This window comes from Vombatus ursinus, unplaced genomic scaffold (assembly GCF_900497805.2).
Source record: "Vombatus ursinus unplaced genomic scaffold, bare-nosed wombat genome assembly UNPS02014794.1, whole genome shotgun sequence".
Classification (NCBI taxonomy): domain Eukaryota; kingdom Metazoa; phylum Chordata; class Mammalia; order Diprotodontia; family Vombatidae; genus Vombatus; species Vombatus ursinus.
In genome coordinates this window covers 21,867,438-21,891,653 of record NW_020954572.1, presented here as the reverse complement: position 1 = coordinate 21,891,653, position 24,216 = coordinate 21,867,438, and the positions used below count along the sequence as shown (strand labels likewise).

At 41.7% G+C, this 24,216-nt stretch overlaps 2 protein-coding genes across 3 annotated transcripts in view; both read left to right on the top strand.

Annotated features, from left to right (window-relative positions):
* KNSTRN (kinetochore localized astrin (SPAG5) binding protein) overlaps window positions 1-541 on the top strand; it is a 7,504-nt gene extending 6,963 nt beyond the window's left edge. The window contains exon 10 of the transcript XR_003569819.1: window positions 124-541. The gene's annotated coding sequence lies outside the window, so the exon portion shown is untranslated. The remainder of the gene's footprint in view (window positions 1-123) is intronic.
* A 10,211-nt stretch (window positions 542-10,752) lies between these two features.
* Window positions 10,753-24,216, top strand: part of IVD (isovaleryl-CoA dehydrogenase) — a 17,675-nt gene continuing 4,211 nt past the window's right edge. Inside the window, exons 1-8 of one of the 2 annotated variants that reach the window (XM_027870026.1) lie at window positions 10,755-10,984; window positions 12,643-12,732; window positions 13,026-13,077; window positions 19,572-19,741; window positions 20,186-20,279; window positions 20,530-20,666; window positions 21,588-21,684; window positions 23,959-24,052. In XM_027870026.1, the coding sequence (XP_027725827.1) occupies window positions 10,844-10,984; window positions 12,643-12,732; window positions 13,026-13,077; window positions 19,572-19,741; window positions 20,186-20,279; window positions 20,530-20,666; window positions 21,588-21,684; window positions 23,959-24,052 (875 nt within the window). In that variant the 5' untranslated portion in view covers window positions 10,755-10,843. Of the gene's footprint in view, window positions 10,985-12,642; window positions 12,733-13,025; window positions 13,078-19,571; window positions 19,742-20,185; window positions 20,280-20,529; window positions 20,667-21,587; window positions 21,685-23,958; window positions 24,053-24,216 lie in introns of both variants that reach the window. The other variant, XM_027870027.1, reaches the window with a different exon arrangement.

Genomic DNA, 24,216 nt, shown 5'->3' with positions numbered 1-24,216 from the left:
CCATAGTTCTTTTTCTGGATATGGATAGCCTTTTCTATCACGCATCTTTTGGAGTTGTCTTAGATCCTTGCATTATTGAGAAGAGCGCAATTAGGGTTAGAAATTAGGGTTGGGATAATCCAGGTTTGTACTGAGGGGTGTTCCTGCCTTATAAGCCTATGTTAGCCAAGCAGCCAGGTAAGTGAATCATCTATTGGGGGATAGTTTTAAGATCCAACAAGGAAAGCTGGACCCTTGGACTACCTTGCTGTAGTTACTAAGTAAGCAATACAGCTCTGAGAGCAGAATCAGAAACTGAAACAAGTTAACAAGAACAAGAAGGATCATTTTCAGATTGGGACTGGAAATTTGAAATGTTAAAAAAACAGTATGTAGAGTGGACTAACAGGAAAGAGATGCAGAGTCCCATGTTGTCATAACCCAATTTTAGCCACGGTTTTTTTAGTGAGCTTTTCCTAGTTGGGATTTAAGCATATCTTATGGCATGAACTCTCCCTTATGCTACTTCCTTTCTACTCCCAGCCAAATTTCTGAACTTGAAATGGGTAAACAGAAGGTGTACAGACAGGTGATTAACATCTTCCAGCTTCCACTTGCCCAACTCCAATCTTTTAATGTAGAAGCTACAAGGTCCTGCATAATCCTGACTGTGGTTCCACGATGCTTAAATTGTTTCCTTCTGGCTGCTTGCAATATTTTCTTCTTGATCTGATAATTCTGGAAATTAGCTACAATATTCCTTGGCGTTTTCATTTTGGGATCTCTTTCAGGAGATGAGTGGTGGATTCTTTCAATGACTATTTTACCCTGTGGTTCTAGGACCTCAGGGCAGTTTTCCTTGATAATTTCTTGAAAGATGCTGTATAGGCTCTTTTTTTGATCATGGCTTTCAGGTAGACCAATACTTCTTAAATTCTCTCTCCTGTATCTGTTTCCCAGGTCAGTTGTTTTTCCAGTGAGGTATTTTACACTTTCTTTTATTTTTTCATTTTTTTTTTTTTTTGTCTTTTGGTGAGGCAATCAGGGTTAAGTGACTTGCCCAGGGTCACACAGCTAGTAGGTGTCAAGTGTCTGAGGCTGGATTTGAACTCAGGTCCTCCTGACTCCAAGGCTGGAGCTCTATACGCTCTGCCACCTAGCTGCCCCTTATTTTTTCATTCTTTTGATTTTGTTTGACTGATTCTTGATATCATTAGCTTCCACTTGCCCAACTCTAATTTTTAATGAGTCATTTTCTTCACTTAGCTTTTATACCTCCTTTTCCATTTGGCCAATTATATACTTTTTAAGGAGTCCTTCTCTTCAGTGAGTTTTTGTGTCTCCTTTTCCATTCGGCCAATTCTGCTTTTTAAGGAGTTGTTTTCTTCAGTGGACTTTTTTTTTCCTGTTTGGCCAATTGTATTTTTTTCAGCCAAAGATAAGGTTTATTAGAGATCCACCATATTGGCCAGACTCTTAAGGAATCTAAACATTTGTACCGCTAATGCAAGTGGGCCAGATTTTAAGAATCTGAGCATTGTAATAGAGGCTAGATGGACCTTATATACAGAAGGAGTGTGGGAGGGATCTAGGAGTGACCAAGTAGTGCCAATTGTATTTTTTTTACTATTTTTTCATGATTTTCTTGCATCACTCTCATTTCTCTTCCCAGTTTTTCCTCTACTTCTCTTACTTGCTTCTCAAAATCCTTTTTGAGCTCTTCCATGGCCTGGGACCAATTCACATTTTTCTTGGAGGCTTTGGATGTAGGAGCTTTGACCTTGTTGTCTTCTTCTGGTTATAAACAACATATTATGTTATTATGGTTTTTAATCCACTCTGCTGTCTGCTTCCATTTTATGGGGGAGTTCATCCCATTCTAAGCATTTGTTCCCAATTGTATTTTTTAACAAATTGTTTTCTACAGTCAGTTTTTGTCTTTTTTCCAAGCTGTTGACCCTCTCTTGCATACCTCTCTTATTTGACTTTAAAAATCCTTCGTGAGCTCTTCCAAGAAGGCTTTTTGGGCTTGAGACCAGTTCATATTTCCCTTTGAGGTTTCAGATATAGGTATATCGACAATTTCTGAATTTCTGTTTTGATCTCCCCTGTCCCTATAGAAAGAATCTATGGTCAGTGTCCATTTCTGCTTTTTCCTCATGATGTTTGCCGAATTCCTGTCTTTTAAAGTTGAGCTCTCCTGCTGGAGCATGGGGCACTGTGCCAAGCTTCTTGTGCAGGGGACCAAGGGCCTGGTCGCTGGCTTTGTGTGCTGGGGCCTTAGGTACTGATAGATGGAGGCTGAAGGAGTCTGACGGCTTACCTGGTGCTAAGCTGGGGTCCTACTGGTTGTGTCTTGTGTGTGCTGAGGCCACATGGGGTTTTTCTGCATTTCCCCAGGGCTACACTAAAGTGCAGGAAAGGGGGAGGGGTCTGGCCACTAGGCTGTGCTGAAGCATATAGAGGTCCGTCCAATGGAGGACACCTGTTCTTCCAGGGCTGCAGTGAAGCATGTGGAGGGGGGGTTGACTGCTGGAGGATGCCTGCCCACCTGAAGCTGCACTTCGGAGTGGAAGTCAGCTGCTGGGGGAGGTCTGTCTGCCATGGCTGGACTGAAGCCCAGGGAGATTCAGCTGCTGGAGCCAGTGCACATGATGGTTCTCCCGTCTAGAGTCTGCTGGTTTCCCTGGCTGTGCCAGGGCACACAGCAGAGTCCTCATGTTGGCTGTTGCCTGTTGCACCACCCTGGGGCTCAGGATCTCTGGCTTGCCAGATGCCTCTGGTCCTGGACTGCACTCCCCTTCCACCAAAACAAGAGGGACCTTTCCCTGCTGATCCCCCAAGTCTCCTAGGCTAATAATAATAATAATAATGATGATAATAGTAATAATAATGCTCCTCCCCATTTTTCTGCTAGCTCCACTGTTCCAGGATTTTTCCTGGAGTGATATTTTCTAGGTTTTTAGAGGTCAGTAAAGGAGAGTGAGAGTAAATTACTGCTTACTCAGCCATCTTGGCTCCCAGAAGTTTGTCTCTAGATTTCTTATTAGTATGTGGAATGCCAGGTGTGGGGCCACAAGGCTCAGATTTCTCTTAGTCCTAACCAAGGTAGCCAGTTAGAAAGAAGAGGCCCTTTTGTTGGATCACAGGGTTGGGGTTCTTTGACTAAGCCCTAGTTTTCTACTTTTGAGTCACTCAAGTTGCAAGTCAAGAAATAGGGGCAGTTGCTCAATTCAAACAGTCCCAGCTCTGGGCAGCAGTTCATGCCTTAAGATATTTTCAGGTGCAAGGTACCATGAAAAGGAAAACGGAAGGAGACAGAAAGCAGTAGGTATGCACAATTAAATTCTAAGAGAAGAGTTGCCATATATAATAAATATGCCAAAGAGCCTAGTGTTTCAAGACTGAGTGTCTCTCTTTATTTACACAACCCTTCAGCCTCCATTTGTTTGCGCCCTCAGGTTACTTTCAAATGTTGGGAAAGAGAAGATTGGTCACCTAAATTCACAGCACATAGCCTTTGTTAATCTCTCCAATGTCAACTGGATAGAACTGATCTCTAACTTCTGGATGGCCAGAACCACACAGAGCAGGCTAGGGATAGGAGACTCAGGAATCAAACAGAAGTTTAATTTCAAAGTGAGGGAAATAATTTGCAAGCAAGGAGGGAAATTAGACACATGTGCCAGGGCCTTGCCCCTAGTGGGAGTACCCAAGGCAGTGTGGGAAGATCTCAGTGCTCATACTAATGGTTGTACAATGAGCTGTAGCCCTGACAATGAGGGGTAACAGCAACAGTGAGAAAAGTTTGATTCATAGGAAGGTTTCATTACTGGAACATAGGTAACTAATCTGGTGTTTGGCCAAGCTCAGACAACACCTGGTGCTCATCAAAGCAATGCAATAATCATGTGGTTTTGCCAGAGGGTGAGTGCAAAGGATTGTCGTTACGCCAACCTCAGCGCACAGCTTGCTTGCTGGGCATTAGCTCTGAAAAACAGTGTCTTCTAATATCTTGACAACAATATCTTAGATTTAGAGGCACTCCAGAGGCCAACCCAGTCCAACCCCTCCTTTGTGGTTGTTATTTTTTTTAAATATATTTTTTTTTGGCTAGGCAATGGGATGACTTGCCTAGGGTCACACAGCTAGTAAGTGTTATGTATCTGAGGCTGGATTTGAACTCAGGTCCTCCTGAATCCAGGGCCAGTGCTCTATGTACTGTGCCACCTAGCTGCCCCTTAAATATTCTTTTTTAAAAAAATTATTATTTGTTTTAACATTCTGAGAAAGGAATTTATAATTTTCATATTGATAGATGTGATGTGTGCAATGGGTATGCCAATGGTTTGGTTTTCTCAGGGGGTGGCTCTCTGGCTTGGAGTGATCAGACTGGCAATGCTCAAAGTCTGGGCCTTGGGCGGGGTGAATCAAAGATTGTGGAGCCTGTTCCCTTCACAGAGCTCTGGTTCTGTGCTTGGAGGGTGGTGGTCACAACCCCCAGAGACTTGACTCTGGAATTGTTGTATTGTGGGACTTATGGGTTTCTCATGGGAAACCCAGTGGGAAACCACTAAACAATTGTTTATAATCCACCTTTCCTTTCCCCCTTCTTCCCCAGATATGATTTAGTTATATGGCCTGTACTTTTACTTCAGCTAGGAGAACATTCCTTACTCAGAAACTGATTAGTAAACTACTTGAATGCTGGTGCTTCGATTTCTAGGCCTGCTTTGTGTGGCTCTGGGCATTCTCAGGTTAGAGATTGGCTCAGTAAAAATCCTGTTAACAGTTCCTTTCTTTTTAAATTTTGAGTTCCAAACTCTCTCCTCCCTCCCATGTTTCCCCCACCCACTGAGAAGGCAAGCTAAATGATACCAATTAATTTATACATATGAAATCAAGCAGAGCACATTTCCATATTAGGGATATCATTTAAAAAAAAAAGCAAGAAAAGTACTCTTAAATTTGCCCTCAGAGTTCATCAGTTTTCTCTCTCTGGAGGTGGATAGCATTTTTTCGTCATGAATCTTTTGTGATTGTCTTGGATCATTATATTGATCAGAGTGGCCAAGTCTTTCACAGTTGATCATTATTACAGCATTGCTATTACTGTGCATAACGATCTCCCGATCCTTCTGTCTTTTTTTTTTTTTTTTTTTTGGTGAGGTAATTGAGGTTAAGTGATTTGCCTAGGGTCACACAGCTAGTGAGTGTTATGTGTCTGAGGTTGCATTTGAACTCAGGTCCTCCTGACTCCAGGGTCAGTGCTCTATCCACTGCGCCACCTAGTGGCCCCTCTTCTCATTGTCTTGCCATGTTTTGTTCTGTTTTTTTCCTGAAACCACCTCACTTGTCATTTCTTATAGCACAATAATACTCCATTGTAGTTAATATGCTGCGTCTTGGTCAGCCATTCCCCAACTGATGAATATCCCCTCAATTTTCAATTCTTTGCCACCACAAAAAAAGAGCTACTATAATTATTTTTGTACATGTAGGTCTTTTTCCTTTTTTTTTTGATCTCTTTGGGGTATAGACCTAGTGGTGGTATTGCTGGGTCAGGGGGTATGCTCAATTTTATAGCCCTTTGGGCACAGTTCTCTGGAATGGTTGGATGAGTTCACAACTCCACCAACAATTTATTAGTGTACCTATTTTTCCGATCCTTCAGCATTTGTCATTTTTGATAGGTATTGATGGGGTGCTTGGTGCTTGTGTTTGGGTGCTTGTGCTTGTACTTGGACCCCAGTTTCTCTCTAGTCTCAGAAATACTGCCTCTGACAATCACTCCTCAGTCCAAGGACGCTGTGCCTAGCAATTACTCATGTGTGGGCCTCAGCATGACTCTTATCTCTCTCCCTGGTGCAGCTCCACAAAGCTGGGTGAGAGAGTGCTGGGCTGCTCAGGCCCCAGCCCTCAGATCATGTCTCTGGAAGCCTCCCAATTTCTTAGTAAGTTTCTGTCTTGTGAGAAAGCTTTCCCTTGTTGCAGAGCATTCTCTCATCAAGACAGAAGGAGAGGGGTGCCTTGCCCAGCCCAAAGAGTTTTGTCCTTGGCCAGCCCAAGGACTCTTCCTCCTGCCAGACTCCAAAGATCCATACTTCTGTCATCTCCCTCCCTGTCCGGTATACTCGCTGTACTTTCTCATTTCATTCCAGATGACCCTGTCCTGTACACCAGTCTTTGAGGGGTCTCAACCTCTCAGACCACAACAGTATGAGGTGGTATTTCAGAGTTGTTTTAATCTGTACTTCTCTAATCAATAGTAATTTAGAGCATTTTTTCACATGACTATAAATACCTTTGATTTCTTCTGAAAATTGTCAGTTCATATCCTTTGATGCAGCTGGGTCCTGCAGTGAATAGAGTGCTGGGCCTGAAGTCAGGAAGACTCATTTTTTTTAGTTCAAATCCGGCCTCAGACACTTACTAGCCATGAGACCCTGGGAAAGTAACCCGGTGCCTCATCTGTAAAATGCACTAGAGAGAGAAATAGCAAACCACTCCAGTATCTTTGCCAAGAAAACCCCAAATACAGTCACAAAGAGTTGTACACAATTGAAAACAACTAAACAACAACACACGCACGTATGTATATATACATATATACACACTCAAGATATTATTTCAATAGTATGATTATCTTTGTTCTTTGTTGCTAATAATTTAATGAGATAACTGGCATGAATATGGATTCTGGATTATCTTTCTATCTGACTTTTTACCTCCTTAATTTTCTACCCTTTCCCAACCTTAAGAAATTGAACTTTATGCCAAAATCTGTGAAGGACTTTGGCAACCAAGAAATGCAATTAATAGGGATTAATAGCAACAGTACAAGATGCTAGATATAGAGTTGGAATGGATCCCTAAGCTGTAAGGGATGTCAAAAGTCATCAAGTCCAAGCCCTTTTATTTTACAGATGAGAAAAGTGAGGCCCAGAGAGCTTAAGTTATAACCTTGACTAGGCTCACATAGGTAGCAAGCAGCAAATGCTCAAAGGCAGGATTTGTATGAGGATAATAAGTAACAGAATGAGGATTTGAACTTGGGTCATATGACTCCAAGTTTGGTACTCTTTCCATTGTACCACTTTTATATAACTTTAGCATAGTTCTTAACTTTTTTTGGGTCATAGACCCCTTTGGCAGTCTGATGAAGCCTATGGACCCTTTCTCAGAATGATGCTAAAATAACTGAACAGCAACATATCCTTTGACCATTTAGCAATTGGGAAATGGCTGTTATTTTTTATAAATTTGACTCCATTCCCTATGTATTTGAGAAATGAAGTCTTTATCAGAGAAATTTGCTGCAAAATTTTTTGATATTATTCTATTTTCTATGGTACATTTTAGCAAAATGTAGTTTCTCCGATTATCTCTTTTAATTAGGTCTGGTTTTCCTTTTGCTTTGTCTGAGATCATTATTGTTACCCCTGTCTTTTTTTACTTCAGCTGAAGTAAAGTAAAACAGAGATACTGCTCCGGTCCTTTATTTTAACTCTGTGTGTATCTTTCTGTTTAAGCATGGCTGTTGTAAACAGACTGTATATTTCTCTCCATCCTATTTTCTTCTGTTTATTCTCTCTCTCTTTTTACTCTGTCCCTCCTCAAAAGGCTGTTTTGCTTCTGACTACCACCTCCCTTAATCTGCCCTCCCTTTTATCATCTTCCCCACCAGCATGACTCTATCCCTTTCCCCTTTTATTTCTCTATTGGGTAAGATAAATTTCTGTACCCACCTGAGTGTGTGTGTGTGTGTGTGTGTGTGTGTGTATGTGTGTGTGTGAGTGTGTGTGTGTGTATGTCTTTCCTTTCTTCTTTGAATTCACTCCAATGAGAGCAAGGTTCAAGCATTTTCAACTCCTCTGTAAAAGCTCTTCTTTACAATCCTCATTTATGGGAAAAAGTTTTCCCCATTCTGCCTCTCCTTTCCCCCTTTTCCCAGTTCATCTTCTTTCTTACCCCTTCATTTTATTTGAGATCATGCCAACATAATCAACTCATACTTGTGCCCTCTGTCCATGTAGACTCTTTCTAACTGCCCTAAGTTCTTAGGAGTTACGTATATCATCTTCCCATAGAGAAATATAAACAGTTTAGCTTTATTGAGTATCTTATGATTATTCTTTCATTTTTACCTTTTTATGTTTCTCTTGAGTCAACAGAAGTTCGAATGTCAAATTTTCTATTCAGTCTTTTCATCAGGAATGCTGGAAAGTCCTCTGTTTCATTAAATATCTATTTTTTTCTCCCAGAGGATAATATATCATTTTTTTTCTTTAGGCAATTGGGATTAAATGACTTGCCCAGGTTAAATGACAGCTAGTAAATGTCGCCACCTCACTGCCTCCAGATGATATATCATTTTGTTACGTAGATTATTCTTGGTTGTAATCCTAGCCCCTTTGCCTTTTGGAATATCATATTCCAAGTCCTCCACTGCTTTAACGTGGAAGCTGCTAAATCTTATGTGATCCTGACTGTGGTTCCATGATATTTGAATTGTTTTTTTCTGGCTGCTTGCGATAGTTTCTCTTTGACCTGGGAGCTCTGGAATTTGGCTATAATATTCCTGGGAGTTTTCATTTTGGGATTTTTTTCAGGAGGTAATTGGTAGAGTCTTTCAATTTCTGTTTTACTCTCTGGATCTAAGACATCAGGGAAGTTTTCCTTAATTTTTTGAAATGCGATGTCTAGGCTCTTTTTTTGATCATAGCATTCAGGTAGTCTAATAATTCTTAAATTATCTCTCTGTCCTCAATCTATTTTCCAGGTTGGTTGTTTTTCCAATGAGATATTTCATATTTTTTCCTATATTTTCATTCTTTTGACTTTGATTTATTGTTTCTTGATGTCTCATGGGGTCATTAGCTTCCACTTGCCCAATTCTAATTTTTAAGGCACTATTTTCTTCAGTGAGTTTTGTACCTCTTTTTCTTTATAGCCAATTCTGCTTTTTAAGGAGTTCTTTTCTTCAGTGAATTTCTGTGCCTCTTTTGTCATTTGGCCAATTTTGTTTTTTAAGGTGTTTTCTTCAGTATTTCTTTTGTACCTCTTTTGCCAAGTTTTTAATTCTCTTTTCATAATTTTCTTGCATCACTCTTATTTCTTTTCCCAATTTTTCCTCTATCAATCTAATCTCTTTCTTTAACATTTCCAGGAATTCTTTTTAGGTTTGGGTCCAATTAGTATTTTTTGAGGCTTTGTAGCTATTTTCACATTGTTGTCTTCTTCTGAGTTTGGTCTTCTCTGCCACCATAGTAGCTTTTTATGGTAAATTTTTTGTTGTTGTTGTATATTCATTTTTCCAACTTATTTCTTGTCTTTGAACTTAAAATTTGGCTCTGCTCATCTGGGGATGGAAAGACACTGTGCTAAGTTTCAGGCTTTTTCATTCTGCTGTTTTCAGAAGAGTTTGAGCTCAGGGGAGGAAAGAAGGAAGTTTGCAAGTTTTCAGTTCTTCCAAGGTAGTGTGATCCAAGGAGAGGTGTAGTCACTGCTGTCCTGGTTTGCACTCTCATCTTTACCCAGGAAGGGTCCCTGCTTCCCTGCAGCTAACACTGTTGATACTGGAACTGTGACCAGCTCCCTTGCTCTCCTGCAGCCACAAGTGCTAATGCTCCTCTCAGCCTATGGACTATCTCTTACTCATTTCTGTCGCCCTTCTGCCTAATCAATACCTTAAACATCAATATTCTTGGAAGTCTCTTGGCTAATTGTCAGTGTTCTGAGGGGAGAGGGAAGCAATGATTTAAGCCAGGGTGCTCTGATCCCCTAAATGACTGAAAGGGGGCTTTTAGTCTTTAAAAAAAACAAAAAAAACTAATCGAACCCATTAGCAATGTGTTGCAATCTTTTTGGCCCCCCATCTCTGGGCAGCCATCTCACTTCTACTGTCCTAACAGTAGCTTCTCATGAAAGCAGGTGACGTTTATCTTCTGCCCATGAAACTAGCAATACATGCATATTAGGCACTTGTTTAATTTTTGTCCGGCACTACTACTACAATTCTTTGGTGATATGATGGATAGAGTGCTGGGGCTGGAGTCAGGAAGACCTGATTTCAAATCTGGCCTCAAACACTTACTAGCTGTATGACCTGGACAAGTTACTCAACCTCAGTCTTCCTCAATTTCCTCACCTGTAAAATGAAGAAAACCGTAACACCTACCTCCAAAGATTGTTGGGAAGATAAATTTAGGTAATATTTGTAAAGTACTTAATACAGTGCCTGGCAAATAGTAGGTGCTATCTAAATGCTAACTATTGTTGTTATTAATACAGATAATAGTAATTTAAAAAGCTAAATGAGAGCCCATCTCTGCTCTCTTGCGCTTCCAATCCCATTTTAGGTTGCCATTTTGTTACTTTCTTGGCTTCAGTATCCATTGTGTTCTCATTTTACCTGTTGTAAAAAGAATGGGGCATGAGAAGGTGACACACCCCCACTCCCCACCCACCATGCCTAAACTGTGAGGTCTAGAGGGGCCAGTTTTTCCTGGGGATGTTGCTGAAGAATTGTTTTTATTTTCTTTGAGGGCCGATTAGCTTTAGCTTTAAGAAGACTAATCCTGGTAGAGGTGAAGATGCGAGATTAGGCCACCGCCCACTGTGGGCACTTCGTGCCTTGGCGGGGGTGGGTGGGGGGGGAGGCCCTAACCCCTCAAGACAGGCCGCTGATTGGCTTTAAGACAGCTCTTGTAGGGGAGGCTGTCATTCGGAGCACCTGGACGCTGATAGGCTGCTGGGTACTCCACCCCCTCGCTGATTGGACAGAAGCAGAGACGCTCGTGGATTGGTGGAGTTGCTCGGAGTGGCCCAGGCCGAAAGGCAAAAGTCGGGTTTGGGAGCAGTGATGGCGCTTGCAGCTTGGCTGGGTTGTGCCCGCCTGCCTTGGTGGAGAGTGCGGCCGCCCGCGCCCTTCGCCACGCGGCGGGGCTATTCTACGATGCCTGTGGATGACACGATAAACGGACTGAACGAAGAGCAAAAACAGGTAGCAAAAGTGTTCCCCCGCACCCCCCCCACAGTCTCCCTTCTCCACCCTCCGCCGCCCACAGGAGCTCAGACTCCCTCAGCTTTGCAAGTGCCAGGCGGCCCAAGGTAGACGGACGAGCCCTGGCCTCCCCCTCTTAGGGTCTGGGTCCGAGCAATGAGTGGAGCGCCTCGTGCGTCGGGGCCTCCCAGGGAGCGACCCCAGCAGAGCCTCGGGCCCCCGGGCTCGGGTGATTCCCGAGCTGGACGTCCGGGACCCCGGACGCAGGTGACCCCCAAGCACGCTGTAAGCGGCCCCCGGCGGTGCCTGGGGACTTTAAGGGGCCACCGGGGCTTTGCCCGGGAAACTTCCAGTCCGGCCAGTGTTGTAACGTTAATATTAATAGACATTCTTGTAGGAAAAGGACGTCATACGAGGGCATTCCGAGGACATATGGATGTTCCCTTGGGGATTTGGCTGTGGTGCTCTCCGGTCATTATGGACTGACAGTGTTTCTTATGGCTTTCCTTTATGTAGAGCCTGGTTCTATTGCCCAAAGCTCCCTCTTTTCTGATACCTTCCAAGGCCCCAGAGTCCCCAGCTGTGAGCAGAATTTCAGTAATGGTTGACTATGAATTTGACCGAGATTGAGAATTTAGAGGGACTTCAGGGTTTAATGGACAGTTTGGTGGCACAGTGGATAGAGTGGGGTCTGGAGTCAGGTCCTGAGATCAAATGTGGGCTCAGACACTTACTTACTGTGTGACCTTGGGCAAGTCACTTAACGCTGTTTGCTTCAGTTTCCTCATCTGTAGAATGAGCTGGAGAAGAAAATGGCAAGCCACTCCAGTATTTTTGCCAAGAAAACTCCAAATGGGGTCACTGAGAAGCAGACACAACTGAACAAGAGGGTTTAATCTGTTTTTCATTCTGTAGTCCCAACTGCACCAGAATCATCTCAAACAGCTTTCCTTTCCAAAAGTGCTGCCTTGAAATCAGGGGACCAGTTCAAATCTAGCCTCAATCATTTACTAGTGTCATAACCCCGGGCAAATAAGACATTTAACCTCTCAACCTGCGTTTCCTCATCTTTAAAATGAGAGGGTTGGACTCTATTCTGGCCTAAGGTCCCTTCTGGCTCTGGATGTATGGTCCTGTCTATGAGTGTTACCACTCTGACTGTGTGTGACCTTTGGGCAGAGGGTATCTGGGACTCCAGACCAACTCTAGATCACACCCAGTAAGTAGGCCATCTGAGTTGGCTATTATGGCAAACTAGGGAGAGAAGTGAGAGGGGCTCTTCACTTATTATTACCTTTATGGTCTTGGGCAGATAACTTCACTTCTCTTTCCTTAAATGTAAATAAGGGGATTGGACTTGATCACCTTTAAGATCCCTTTCTGTTTCTAATCTCTGTCTGATTCTCTGATCCTCTTGACAGTTCTGGGGCCAATTTAGAGATTCTGTTCTCCTATGGAATGACATTTCATTTCTAGGTCCACAACTCAGCATCTGTTTTGATGTCCCTCTTCAAGCTGAGGTTGGTTCTTTCAGTATGCCTTAGTGGGGTCACTAGCCTCCAGATGAGGAGAATGTGGAAAGAATTTGTACCCTACAGTGAGTGGTCTCTTCAGCAATGCTTACTCATCTTGTTCTCCCCTCCCTTCTTGTTTCCCAGCTTCGACAGACCATGTTCAAATTTCTTCAGCAACATTTAGCTCCAAAGGCCCATGAAATTGATCAGACCAACGAGTTCAAGGACCTTCGGGTAAGTCCAGAGTTTTGTATTACCGGCATCAAGAAGATATCCTCACATCCTCTCAGAGGAAGACCTGGGAGGAAGAAGCAAAGTGTGCTGTGCTCCAGGAGTTGGGATGGTTAGGAACCCACATAACTGCTTATGAAGATTAATTTGTTTGTATTGGCCACTTTGCTAAAACCTACCCAGTAATAATAGGTCCTTTCTCTAAGTGGCCTGGAATTGAGTGTTTGGGTTCTGTGCAATTGCTTTATATGTCAGATACCGGTCGCTTGGTTTTGCAGTTCCTTTTCTATTTGTAGGAATTCTGGAAGCAACTGGGGAACCTTGGAGTGTTGGGCATCACAGCCCCTGGTGAGTCTGGCCCCTGAAGGAAACAGATTTTCCTACTGTCTTTATGCCCAGTATTCCCAGAAGGAGTGGGAAGAGCAGTGTTTATTGATAATACAAGAGATTTTTCTCTTCATCTTCCCCAGCTCTGTCCTGTGTCCTCAACTTCTTGCCTGCCCCTGCTCAGGGAATTTTCTTCTCTTTTTGCCTAGGATCTTCCTCCATCCTCTTCAGCTAAAGGGTCAATATGATCACCAGCTGGTCTGTTGATTAACTCCCAACCTCCTATGGTGGCCTCCCAGTACCTTCCTTCATTCTTGTGTCTGGACTTGGGAGTAGTTTTGACTTCTGAGAGCTTGAAGTAGCCAGGGGTACATAAGATCTGTCCTCCCTCGTCCTCCCCCTCATCTTCATCTCGGGCTAGACTTAATCAGAGTCCAGGCAATGAATGGATAGTACTGAATTCAGGCTCTGATGAGGATATGGGGACTCAGAGATTCCCAAACTTATTTGACCTACCGCCGTCTTTTAAAAAAAAAATTACTCAGTGCCCCCAGAAATCTATTTTCTTTAACCTTTTAATGATTTTTTAAAAAATTTATTTCAAAAAAATATAAAATATTTTTTAAATGGTACATCTTAAATTTAATATTTCATTGTAAATTTGTGGGGGTTTTCCTGTATTGAAATTTTGATGATGCAATATTACATCATGTAATCATGTAGTATCGTACTGTAAACAAGTTATTACTGGAACATATTCCTGCTTCCCAACAATTCATAACAAAGTCCTCTGCCAACACTTGCTTCTTAACAAGGACCTGTTGGCAGAGTTGACTACTGATTGGTTTTAACTTTCATTTTGTGTGTTTATTTGGAAAATAATGTAATCGCTATGATTTTAACTCTGTGACACAATGGATGAAGCACGTACGAACAGTTTTTCAAAATTTTCTTCTCTTTCCCTATGCTTCCATAGCTCCTTTATTTTTATTCAGTGCCTCCCAGTTATACCCGAGGCTACCGCTGTTCACTGGATCATTGCAGTGTCACCCATTTTGGGAACCTCTGTGGGGACTGAATCTAGAAATGAAACCCAGCTAACTTAGCAAAATCAATCTTCTCCATCCCCCCATTGCTCCCACCCCTCCAAAGACTAAAAGACCTTGTGTTAGATTTCTGCCCAGGGGACTTGATTCTCAATGGCCAGAGAAGGATGAGATCTGGTGGCTGCTTTAGTATCCTAGCATTGCTTCTTCATTTGACGACAGTCCAACCAACAGCTTTTTTGCTTGAGTATGTCAGATCCAGTGTATAATTTTGCCATTTGGCCTTGAGATCCACTTGGCAGCAGGAAGGTTGTCTTTTGCTATTACTGACATGAGAAATCAGAGGGCGGAGCCAGGGTGGTGGAGTAATAGCAGTGACTTGCTTAAACTCTCCCCCAGACACCTCAAAATACCTGTAAAAATGACTCTAAACAAATTCTAAAGCAGCAGAGCCCACGAAAAGACAGAGTAAAACAAATTTCCAGCCCAAGACAACCTGGATGGTTGATTGGAAAGGTATATCGCGCCAGGCAGGGAGAGGATATGAGAAATCCATAGGCCTGTACTGTTGGCCTATGCTTGTTCCTTTACTGAGCCTCATCTCTCACAAAGAGCTTGAGTGTGGTGGGAGCTCAGTTTTATTCATTTAACAAACAAGTTTCCACTATGTCAAAAGCACTGTGGGGAAGTAGAACAGAGATGAATGACTTTACCTTTCTTTAAGGAGATTATAATTAATGAGGAGAGGAAAGACCTGCAAGTTACTGTAAGTGTCTTGGGAGAACAACAACGTGCCTTCGAAGTCACTTAACCTCTCCAGGCCTCAGTTTCCTCGTCTGTAAAATGAAGTGTGGGACTGGATAGTCTCTACAATCCTTTCTAAGACTGTCATCCAGTATCCTATTATTATTTCTGTCTGGGCTGATCAGGCAGAGCCTTCTAAAGGATGTAACTTCTGAGTTGAGTCTGGTAGAGCAGAGATGGAGGAGGGTTGACATTCCTGACAGAGGGAATAGCATGGCAGAGACATAGAGAGAGGGAAATGTGTGGGAACAGCATGTGGTTTAATTATCAGCCAGGGTTCTTTGTGGAGAGCTCCTAGGTCAAATTGGAGAAGGAGGAGAGGGAATGAAGAAGGAGGAGATTGTAATGACATCTATCCCAAAAACTTTGAGCCTGGTCAGGGAAGGAACATGGCGTGGGGGGGCGGTAGGGAGGAGGTTGACTTGAGTGTGGTAGGTATGAAGCCCAGTTACTCTTTCTGAAAGATAGGAGAGTTCCCACTTCCCACCTCTGCCTGGAATAGCCTAATCCAAGACTTTGAGACCAGGAATGTCACCACCCCAGTACAAAAATCTGCTTTGTCTTGCTATTTACCTGAGGATTTGTGAAGCCCCTATATCTTAATGCTCTTTGGCCTTGGGTGCAGAAGGCATTCCTTTTGCTTAGTTCTCTATGTGCCCAAAGAATGAGAGGTGCATTTAACTGGAGTGGTGAGCCAAAGGTAAATTCTCAGTCCTGGGCAAGCCCAAGAATTAGGGCATAGGCAGAAGCAGGCTTTGGTGTGCTGCTGTCCTTTGACATTCTTCTTGAAATGCTCTTGCCCAGTGGCTGGAGCAGTGCTTTTGTCCTGGTAGGTGATTTAAAAATGTTGAATGAACATACTCTTATCTCCCTTCCATGGCAAATATGCTTTGTCACAACAAGGAGTTCTCCTAATGATCTAAACTTAACTAAAGGAATGGAAAAAAAAAGCCATTGACTTCTAAATAAGAGTGCTAGTTTTCCACCAGTCACCATAGAGAATATGTTGTGTCAAAAAGTGTTTGATTTTTAATGTGAGTTAGAACTTAATAAAAATACACCTGTAGAGTTGGGGGATCCTTGAAAAGATAGCTGACTTTGAGCCCTCTTGCCTAAAATAGCTTGGCAAATTTCCTAGCTACCACAGTGCACCAGCCTTGTTTTGGTTTATTTTCAGTTCAAATGGCATGACAGTTTTACTCCCTGAAAGACCCTAACATGGCCTTCCCCAAGAACTACTCTGCTTTTTGTACATAGCTCTACTCATTTTTTTTATCTTTTCATCTCAGACTCTTCCTACCAAAAATATGTCATCTGTGTCACCAGCCCAGTTTCCGATCCTCTAGGTTTATAAGTCTGTGCCAAGAAAACCTGTCACTTAGAGCCTATCTACCTTTGACCCCTTACCAGCATCTCTCGTACCAACATCGCAAAAACCCCTTTCTTGTCTAAATTCCATACCTCCAAACTTAATTATTATTTGAATTGGCTGACAACCTGGTATTTCTTCCTCTTTTTTCTGAAGTGATAGATATGGCCTGAGATACTATTTGTAATTGCCTTCTAGGCATCACCTTGATAGGAAAGGAAAGACGAACAGAACCAGTTTGATAAGTTTTCAGGTATAGTCCAGAACCATCCTGTAGACTAGATTGAAAATTGTAAGTGTTGAAGGGACTGTGGGAAAACAGGTACATTAATTCACAGTTCATGGAAGTGTAAATTGGTCTTGCCATTCTGGAAGGCAATTTAGAACTATACTCAAAAAGTTGTTTAACTGTAAACACTTTTTGACCCTGTGATATCACTATTGGGCCTATACCCCAAAAAAGTCAAAGAAAGAAGAGGGACCCATATGTACACAAATAGTTATAGCAACTCTTTTTACTAAGAGTACCCATCAGTTGAGGAATGTGATAGAATACTATTGTACTATAAAAAATGATGAAGGGGATAGTTTCTGAGGAACTTGGTTAGACTTGTATGAACTGATACAGAGCAAAGTAAGCAGAACCAGAAGAATAATTTATACAATAACAACATTCTAAAGAGAAAGAACTTTGAAAGACTTTAGAACTCTGATCAATGCAATGACCAACAACTGTTCCAGAGAACATGTACCCACCTCCTGACAGAATTGATTAAATCTGCATTAAATTTTTTGGACATGGCCAATGTGGGAATTTCTTTTGCTTGACTATGCATATTTGTTACAATGATTTTGTTTTTGTTTTTGTTTTTTCCAATGGGGAGGGAAGACAAAGGGAGAGAAAATAGATTTTTGTTGTTGTTTTTATTTTTTTTTGCACTTAATAGTATTTTTTTTTCAATTACACGTAAAGATAGTTTTTAACATTCATTTTTGTAAGATTTTGAGTCCCAAATTTTTCTCCCTCCCCTCTCCCTAAGACAGCAGGCAATCTGATATAGGCTATACATGTACAATCATGTTAAACGTATTTCCACGTTAATCATGTTGTGAAAGAAGGATCAGAACAAAAGGAAAAAACTACAGGAAAGAAGAAACAAAAAAAAAGTTGAAATAGCATGCTGTGATCTACATTCAGACTCCGTAGTTCTTTCTCTGGATAGCATTTTCCATTACAAGTCTTTTGGAATTGTCTCCAGCCATTGCATTTCTGAGAAGAGCCAAGTTGATCATCGCACAGTGTTGCTGTTATTATGTACAATGTTCTCCTGGTTCTGTTCATTTCACTTAGCATAAATTCATGTAAGTCTTTCCAGGTGAGAAAATAGATTTTTAAAAAAGAACAGACCATGCTGGACACAAATTGGAAGTTCCTACTTTTGTAATCCTAAAGGAAATAGGCCAGTGGGCCTCGCATACTAAAACAAAACTGCAGGTTAGGATACCTTGGCTTGAAGAGACAAGACTTATATAGCAGAACTGAAATGTTGAAAATGCCAACCAGATTAAATTTCTTCCTTTGAAAATGGAACGCTGTAGCCAAATAGCATTAGTGTGACATTGCACACCGTGAAACTCTTCTTTGCTAGGGTGCATTTTGGTAAGATTAATTTACTTTGTTATTATTTTAAATGCATTTCCATTTTTAAATGGATAATTGTAAGTGAGAAATTTTTTCTTTTTAAAGACACTTTTTCAAATGAATTTTTTTTCAGTTACTGTATATGAACCAAGAAAGATAACTTAGTTTTAGGTTGTTTTTTTTTTGTGAATGGATTTTCAGTATTTCTTTTGCAGTTTAATATCTCGACGTTACAGGAATATTTTAACTCACTAACTACAGACAGACTGGAATTATTTTTTTTAAACTCTTTACTTAAGGTAGAATATTAATAGGTAGGATCAAAACAGTGAAACAGTGTGTTAGCTTTTTCTCAAAAGCTCAAATGTTTTTTGTACATGTGCAGATTTTAAGTTCTCAAAATAAATGCCTTTAAAGATGAAGAAAAAAAAAAGACATAACAAATTAGCCAACTGTACCACCCACCCTGTCTTGGCTTTCCCATTGAGAAAAGGCCACTTTTCTCTAGGGTTGGAGGAGACAGGTAGGTTTAAATGGCTGAGGTTTTCTTAGTGTACACTAAAACAGAATATCTTTATTTCTCTCTTTTAAAAAATTTTTAAATGTTATTCCAAGAATAAGTAAACAAGTATAATGGACATTGTTTTAACTACTATGAAACTAAACTCATATAATAAATTAAGCTTCACTATATATTCACAATAAGGTCATTACTAACAGAAACAAATATTTTCCTTAAGTCACAATATGAAAGATCCTTGAATTTAGGCAATCATGTTTCACTTTTTTGGTGGGGGTTGGCTAAGTCTATTTTAGATTTTTATATATTGCTTTTGTTTTTATAGCACTTTAATTTTTGGTTATATACCTCCTCACTCTCCTATCCGTTGAGTCATCTCTTCTAACAAAGACTGAAAAGAAATGGGGGTGGGGGGGAAAGCCAGTTAAACAAAACTGGCCAACCCTTTAGTCAAATCTGAAAGCATAGAGTCCTCTACCTCTTTAAGAAAGGGAGGTACATTTTCTCATTTCTTCTCTGGGCTGGCTGGTTGAGTTTAAAAGTAAGTTATTTGAAAACCCTATTGTGCTAACTAAACTCTAATTTCACCTGACTTGAAATACTCATCACTAGAATCACTAATGGGTTAAATATTGAGGCATTATTACCAGGTGATGCTTTTCTCCCTCCCTTCCACCGGCATCTAATCTAATGCTTCAGTATGACATGTAGATGATCCTGGGTTATTGGAGGCTTTGCCAGATCCCAGCAGGTAGAAAAGACTTTTTAAGAATGGTCTCAATGACAGGCTGCCAGAGAACCCAAAAGCCAAGGGCTTGTGGTTACACAGAAGTCTCATACCTATATAGCATACAAATTTTCTTTCTGGGATTTAATGTTTTTAATGCTCTTTTCTTTATTTATGTCGTAGTCACTTCCAGTGGCTTCCCACCATTAAAAGAACCTTCCAGTGCTCCAAATAAGTACAGTCAAGCAAAACAAATTAACACATTGACCGTGTCTGAAAATGTATCAGTCACAGTGTTTTTCTCCTAAAGAATTCAAAGCAGTTGTATTTTTATGGCTGCCATTATTTTATCTTTGCTGTCTCTTCTTCCTCCTCCTCCTCCTCCTCCTGTCCTCCCCTCCCCCCAGCTCAATATGGTGGCTCAGGCCTGGGCTTTCTGGACCACGTGGTAGTAATGGAGGAGATATCCCGAGCCTCTGCATCTGTGGGACTCAGTTATGGAGCCCACTCCAATCTCTGTGTCAATCAGCTTGTACGAAATGGAAATGAAGCCCAAAAGGAGAAATACCTCCCCAAGGTAAAGATGTGTGGCAGGAGTGTGTGCAGCAGGGTAGGGTGTACTGATGTGGCCCTTGGGAATAACCTATCATTCAGCAACCTCCCCTGATGATTTGGTCCAATGACAGTTTAATAACCATTCTGTCCTGGACTTGATATGGTTGGAATAAAACTCCACATTCCAGAGCAGATCTGTTGATAGTGTCGATATGTGAGGTCTTATGGAAACAGACATATTGGCATGATTCATCAGACCTTTAGGGACAAGGCAGAGGCTCTCTCTAGTTCTTGAGAAACAAACCTTTCTTTTCCTCGGCCCTCACCAGTGCTCAGATCCAAAAGGAAGATGTTCAGGGGTGAAATCCAAAGAAGCCACAAAGAAAGCGTCAGGACTTTGGTACAATGGGTAGCTGCTGGAAGAGCCCCACATTTCCTCATGATGGTTTTGTGATGTCTCTCATAGCTCATCAATGGGGAACACATTGGAGCCTTGGCCATGAGTGAGCACAATGCTGGTTCTGATGTTGTGTCCATGAAGCTGAAAGCTGAAAAGAAAGGTATGATGGCTCTTAGCTTCAACCCTGGGCAACTGGCAACCATGACAGGATCAAGGGAAGACTTTGGGCCAGGGTGGATGGTGGGGAGAAAGTGGCATATTAAAAGAGTAGCATTTGGGCTCCACATAAATGTTCTAGTTATGTTCCTTGGACCAGGGAATGTCCTACTTTTAAAAGGATCTACATTCTCTGATGGGTTAAGATGGAAACAAGGGATCTGGGCTGACTAGCCAGAACTACATCTCCTTAGGGGATTACTACATCCTGAATGGCACAAAGTTTTGGATCACCAACGGACCAGATGCTGATGTCCTCATTATCTATGCCAAGACAGATATGTCTGCTGTGCCAGTTTCTCGAGGCATCACAGCCTTCATTGTGGAGAAGGTGAGCAGGGGCAAGTATGCATCCCAGAGTGGGGATGTGTTTCCTCATGGCACTAAAGTCAAGAGACTGATTTTACTGCCAAAATACTATTCTTTGCCAACTCTGACCCTGATAGCCTCCTCCTTCTTAATACCTTCTGGCATCATATTACATTATAGGTCAAGTCTAAGATTCTTTAAATTTAGCTACCTCATTTCCTATGTCTCTTCCTGTGCCTCTGGACTAACCTCTCTACCTATCTCAAATAAATTTGCTTCTGATCACTTTACACCTGTCTTTAAACTTTGTCCAGCACTACACCCCACACTTAGAATTCCCACTTGCTACACAAAACTGTCTCCTCTCAAGCAGCATTTGAAATGCTATCCTTTCTTTGAAGCCTTTTCTTAATTAATGGAAAGAAACAGTTCATTCTCCCTTGACCCTCCTATCAAAAAAATGTAATTCCCAAAGTTTCTTCACCTAAAACCCAATGTTACTATACTATATAGCATTCTCTTGTCTTTTTGTCCATTTATCTCCATCTGTATCAATGTGTGTTAAGCTCCAAGACGGCAGGGACTGTGTCTGGAGTTTTACTTGTATATAACCCCTCATCCAGTCCCACGTAAGGTGAAAAGCTCAATTAAAATGTTTTGTGTTGCTGGCCAAAGACCAGCCTCTCTTTTTTCCCCATCTTCTCCTCCATTAGGAATTTGGAGGACTTGAGTGGAATTCACAGGGAGCTATATGCTAGAATGAGATCCCCAAGCATGAGGCTCAGCAGTTTCTGCATTACCAGAGTACAGAATCACCATTTCTCATTTAATGTGGTATTAATTGGATCTAATTGGTCTCTGTATTTGCTCTCTGCCTTCTTGTGAGGATCTTTGATCCTTTCTAAGGATCCAGCCTAGGAGCATTTCTTATTCCTCCACACAGGGCATGCCTGGATTTAGCACGTCCCAGAAACTAGACAAGCTGGGAATGAGGGGCTCTAACACCTGTGAGCTGATCTTTGAAAACTGCAAGGTGCCTGGTGAGTATCCTTGAGCATGATCCCTGGTTCCAGCCATTCCACCCAGAGATGGTAGGAGGAGAGGAAGAGGATCTTGTGGATCACCATGTCCAACCCTCTCATTTTACTGTCAAGAAAACAGGCCCAGAAGTTTAATGACTTGCCCAAGGTCACACAAGCATCGGAGCCAGGTTTTAGGCCCAGCTCCTCTGACTTAAAATCCATGTTTTTTTCCCATTACACCGTGGTTCCTCCCATTCTTCTAACCCATTCTTCCTTGAAAAGTCCTGTTAGACTGTCCATCAAGAATCTGTAGTTAGGCCCTTAATCATGGGTAATATTAGGAAGATGTCACTCCTGACCAGGTAGTTTTAGGGCAGTCATGCCCACACATTAGAGTCTGAGGGGATAAATTATAATCCTTATGCAGAGAAATAGGCTAGGTCTCTGGTTCATGTTAATCTTGACAGAGAACTAGTATATGGGACACAAAAACAGAGTCTGTACTGAGCCAATAATTCCCTACTGAGTACACGGAATCCTTGTCTAAACTGACAACTTGAATTATTCACTGGCAAGGGTGAAAAACAGAACAGAACTGTCAGTGTAGACCCAGTGGGAAGATGCTAATTTACCATCTGAATTCTTCCTCTCTGATCAAACAGAGCATCTGTGATAAGGTGACAGTCTAAGGAGGGCTAGTGCCAGTCTGATCATCCCATGGTCCAGGTGACATTACTGTTAAGTTCTGAATTAAATTTCCCACCCAGACTATGTGCCTCACAAAATACTGCTTTTGTCCCAAGGCAATAATTATGTGGATGGATCAGTGTTTGTCCACTGATTTTTTTTTTTAAAGAGCTCAAAGCTCAACTCACTGAAGTGTATCATTTCTGTAAACTCAGGACACTAAAGGCCATTTATATTAATGGAACAGTCATATTGTCCCCAATATCCAGAAAAATTTTCAGCAAAGTCCCTGTGTCACTGAGCATAAGGTGAGTGGCTTCTAGGGCCTAAAACTTGCCTTCCCCTTTCTGTGACCCTGGAGTGGTTCAGAATGATGATTCTATGATAGGACTGAAAGAGAACTAGAGATCACAGTCCAGCCCCTTCATTTTACAAAGAAATAGAGACTCAGAGCTGTGAAATGTTGTTCGTGTAACTGATAAGTGTCAGAGCCACAGTCATAAGCCAAGGATTCTGGGTCCTGACCCAGTGCTCTTTCTATCACACTAGAAATCCTATGGAATTTTCCAGAAGGAGATTCGACCAAGTTCACAAGTCCCTAAGATCTTCCTATTCTAGACCCAGTACCCTAACCTAGGTAGTCCTAGGGACTGGTGTGTAGGAAGCATAGCATCAGTGTGGAAGATTGGTGTCAGTAGAGGGAACACAAAGTGTTCTTTTATTATGACCCTAAATATAGGTAAAGGTGACCAGTATGGTGATGGTTTTAGACCTGGAACGGACCTTAAAGATCACCCAGTCTAATCTTTTTGATTTATTTATTTTTTTTATTTTTTAAAATTTTTTAATTTTTTGCTTTTTGGTAAGGCGATCAGGGTTAAGTGAGTTGCCCAGGGTCACACAGCTAGTAAGTGTTAGGTGTCTGAGGCTGGATTTGAACTCAAGTCCTCCTTACTCCAAGGCCAGAGCTCTCTTTACTGCCCCACCTAGCTGCCCCTCAGTCTCTTCAATTTACAATTGAGCATATGGGCCCAGAGAATGACCTGATTTACTTAATCTCACAGGTCTGCTAAAGGCCATTGTTGGGTGATGTGACCAATGGATCACAAGAAGGAGGCAGATGTAACAATTTAAGCCTTGCAGATTTAAGAGATTTTTAGTCCATCCCTGGTGTGGTGGAAAGAACAATGGACTTTGAGTCAAGAAACCTGAGTTCAGATTCCACCTCACATACTTAATAGTTGTACGTCCCTGAGCAAATCACTGTTATCTCTCAGACCTTCCATTTCCTCATCTGTAAAATGGCAAATAATACCTGGTATTAGTAACATGAAAAAGTTGTGAGCAATGCATTTTGTTAACTTTAAAGGGCAGTTCCTCTTAATTGTACAACATACCCTCCAGCAAATATCTCTTGAAAAAGCTCCTCTCTTCCATCATGGGTCTTGTGAGTCAGGTGCAGCTTATTAAGCACTTGCATGCATTTGGAACTGAATGGGCTAATGCGGACTTTGATGAAAGTTCATCCAAGATGCAGTGATAACTGTCTATTGGAAGCTCTGTATAGTCCTCTGTTTTCATCTGACTTGACACTTTCCCCAATAGTCTCCAATGTCCTGGGTCACCTGAATAAGGGTGTGTATGTACTGATGAGTGGACTGGATCTGGAGCGGTTGGTGCTGTCTGGTGGGCCCCTGGGGTAAGTATGCATTACCTAGATTTGAGTCTCCCTCCTTATTAGCTGCTGCCATCAGTAGTCTTCCTTTAGGACCCTGGATTCCTCACCTCTGGCTTCAGTTTTTCCTTCTTTGGAACAAAGGTGATCTCTCTCTCTCTCTCTCTCTCTCTCTCTCTCTCTCTCTC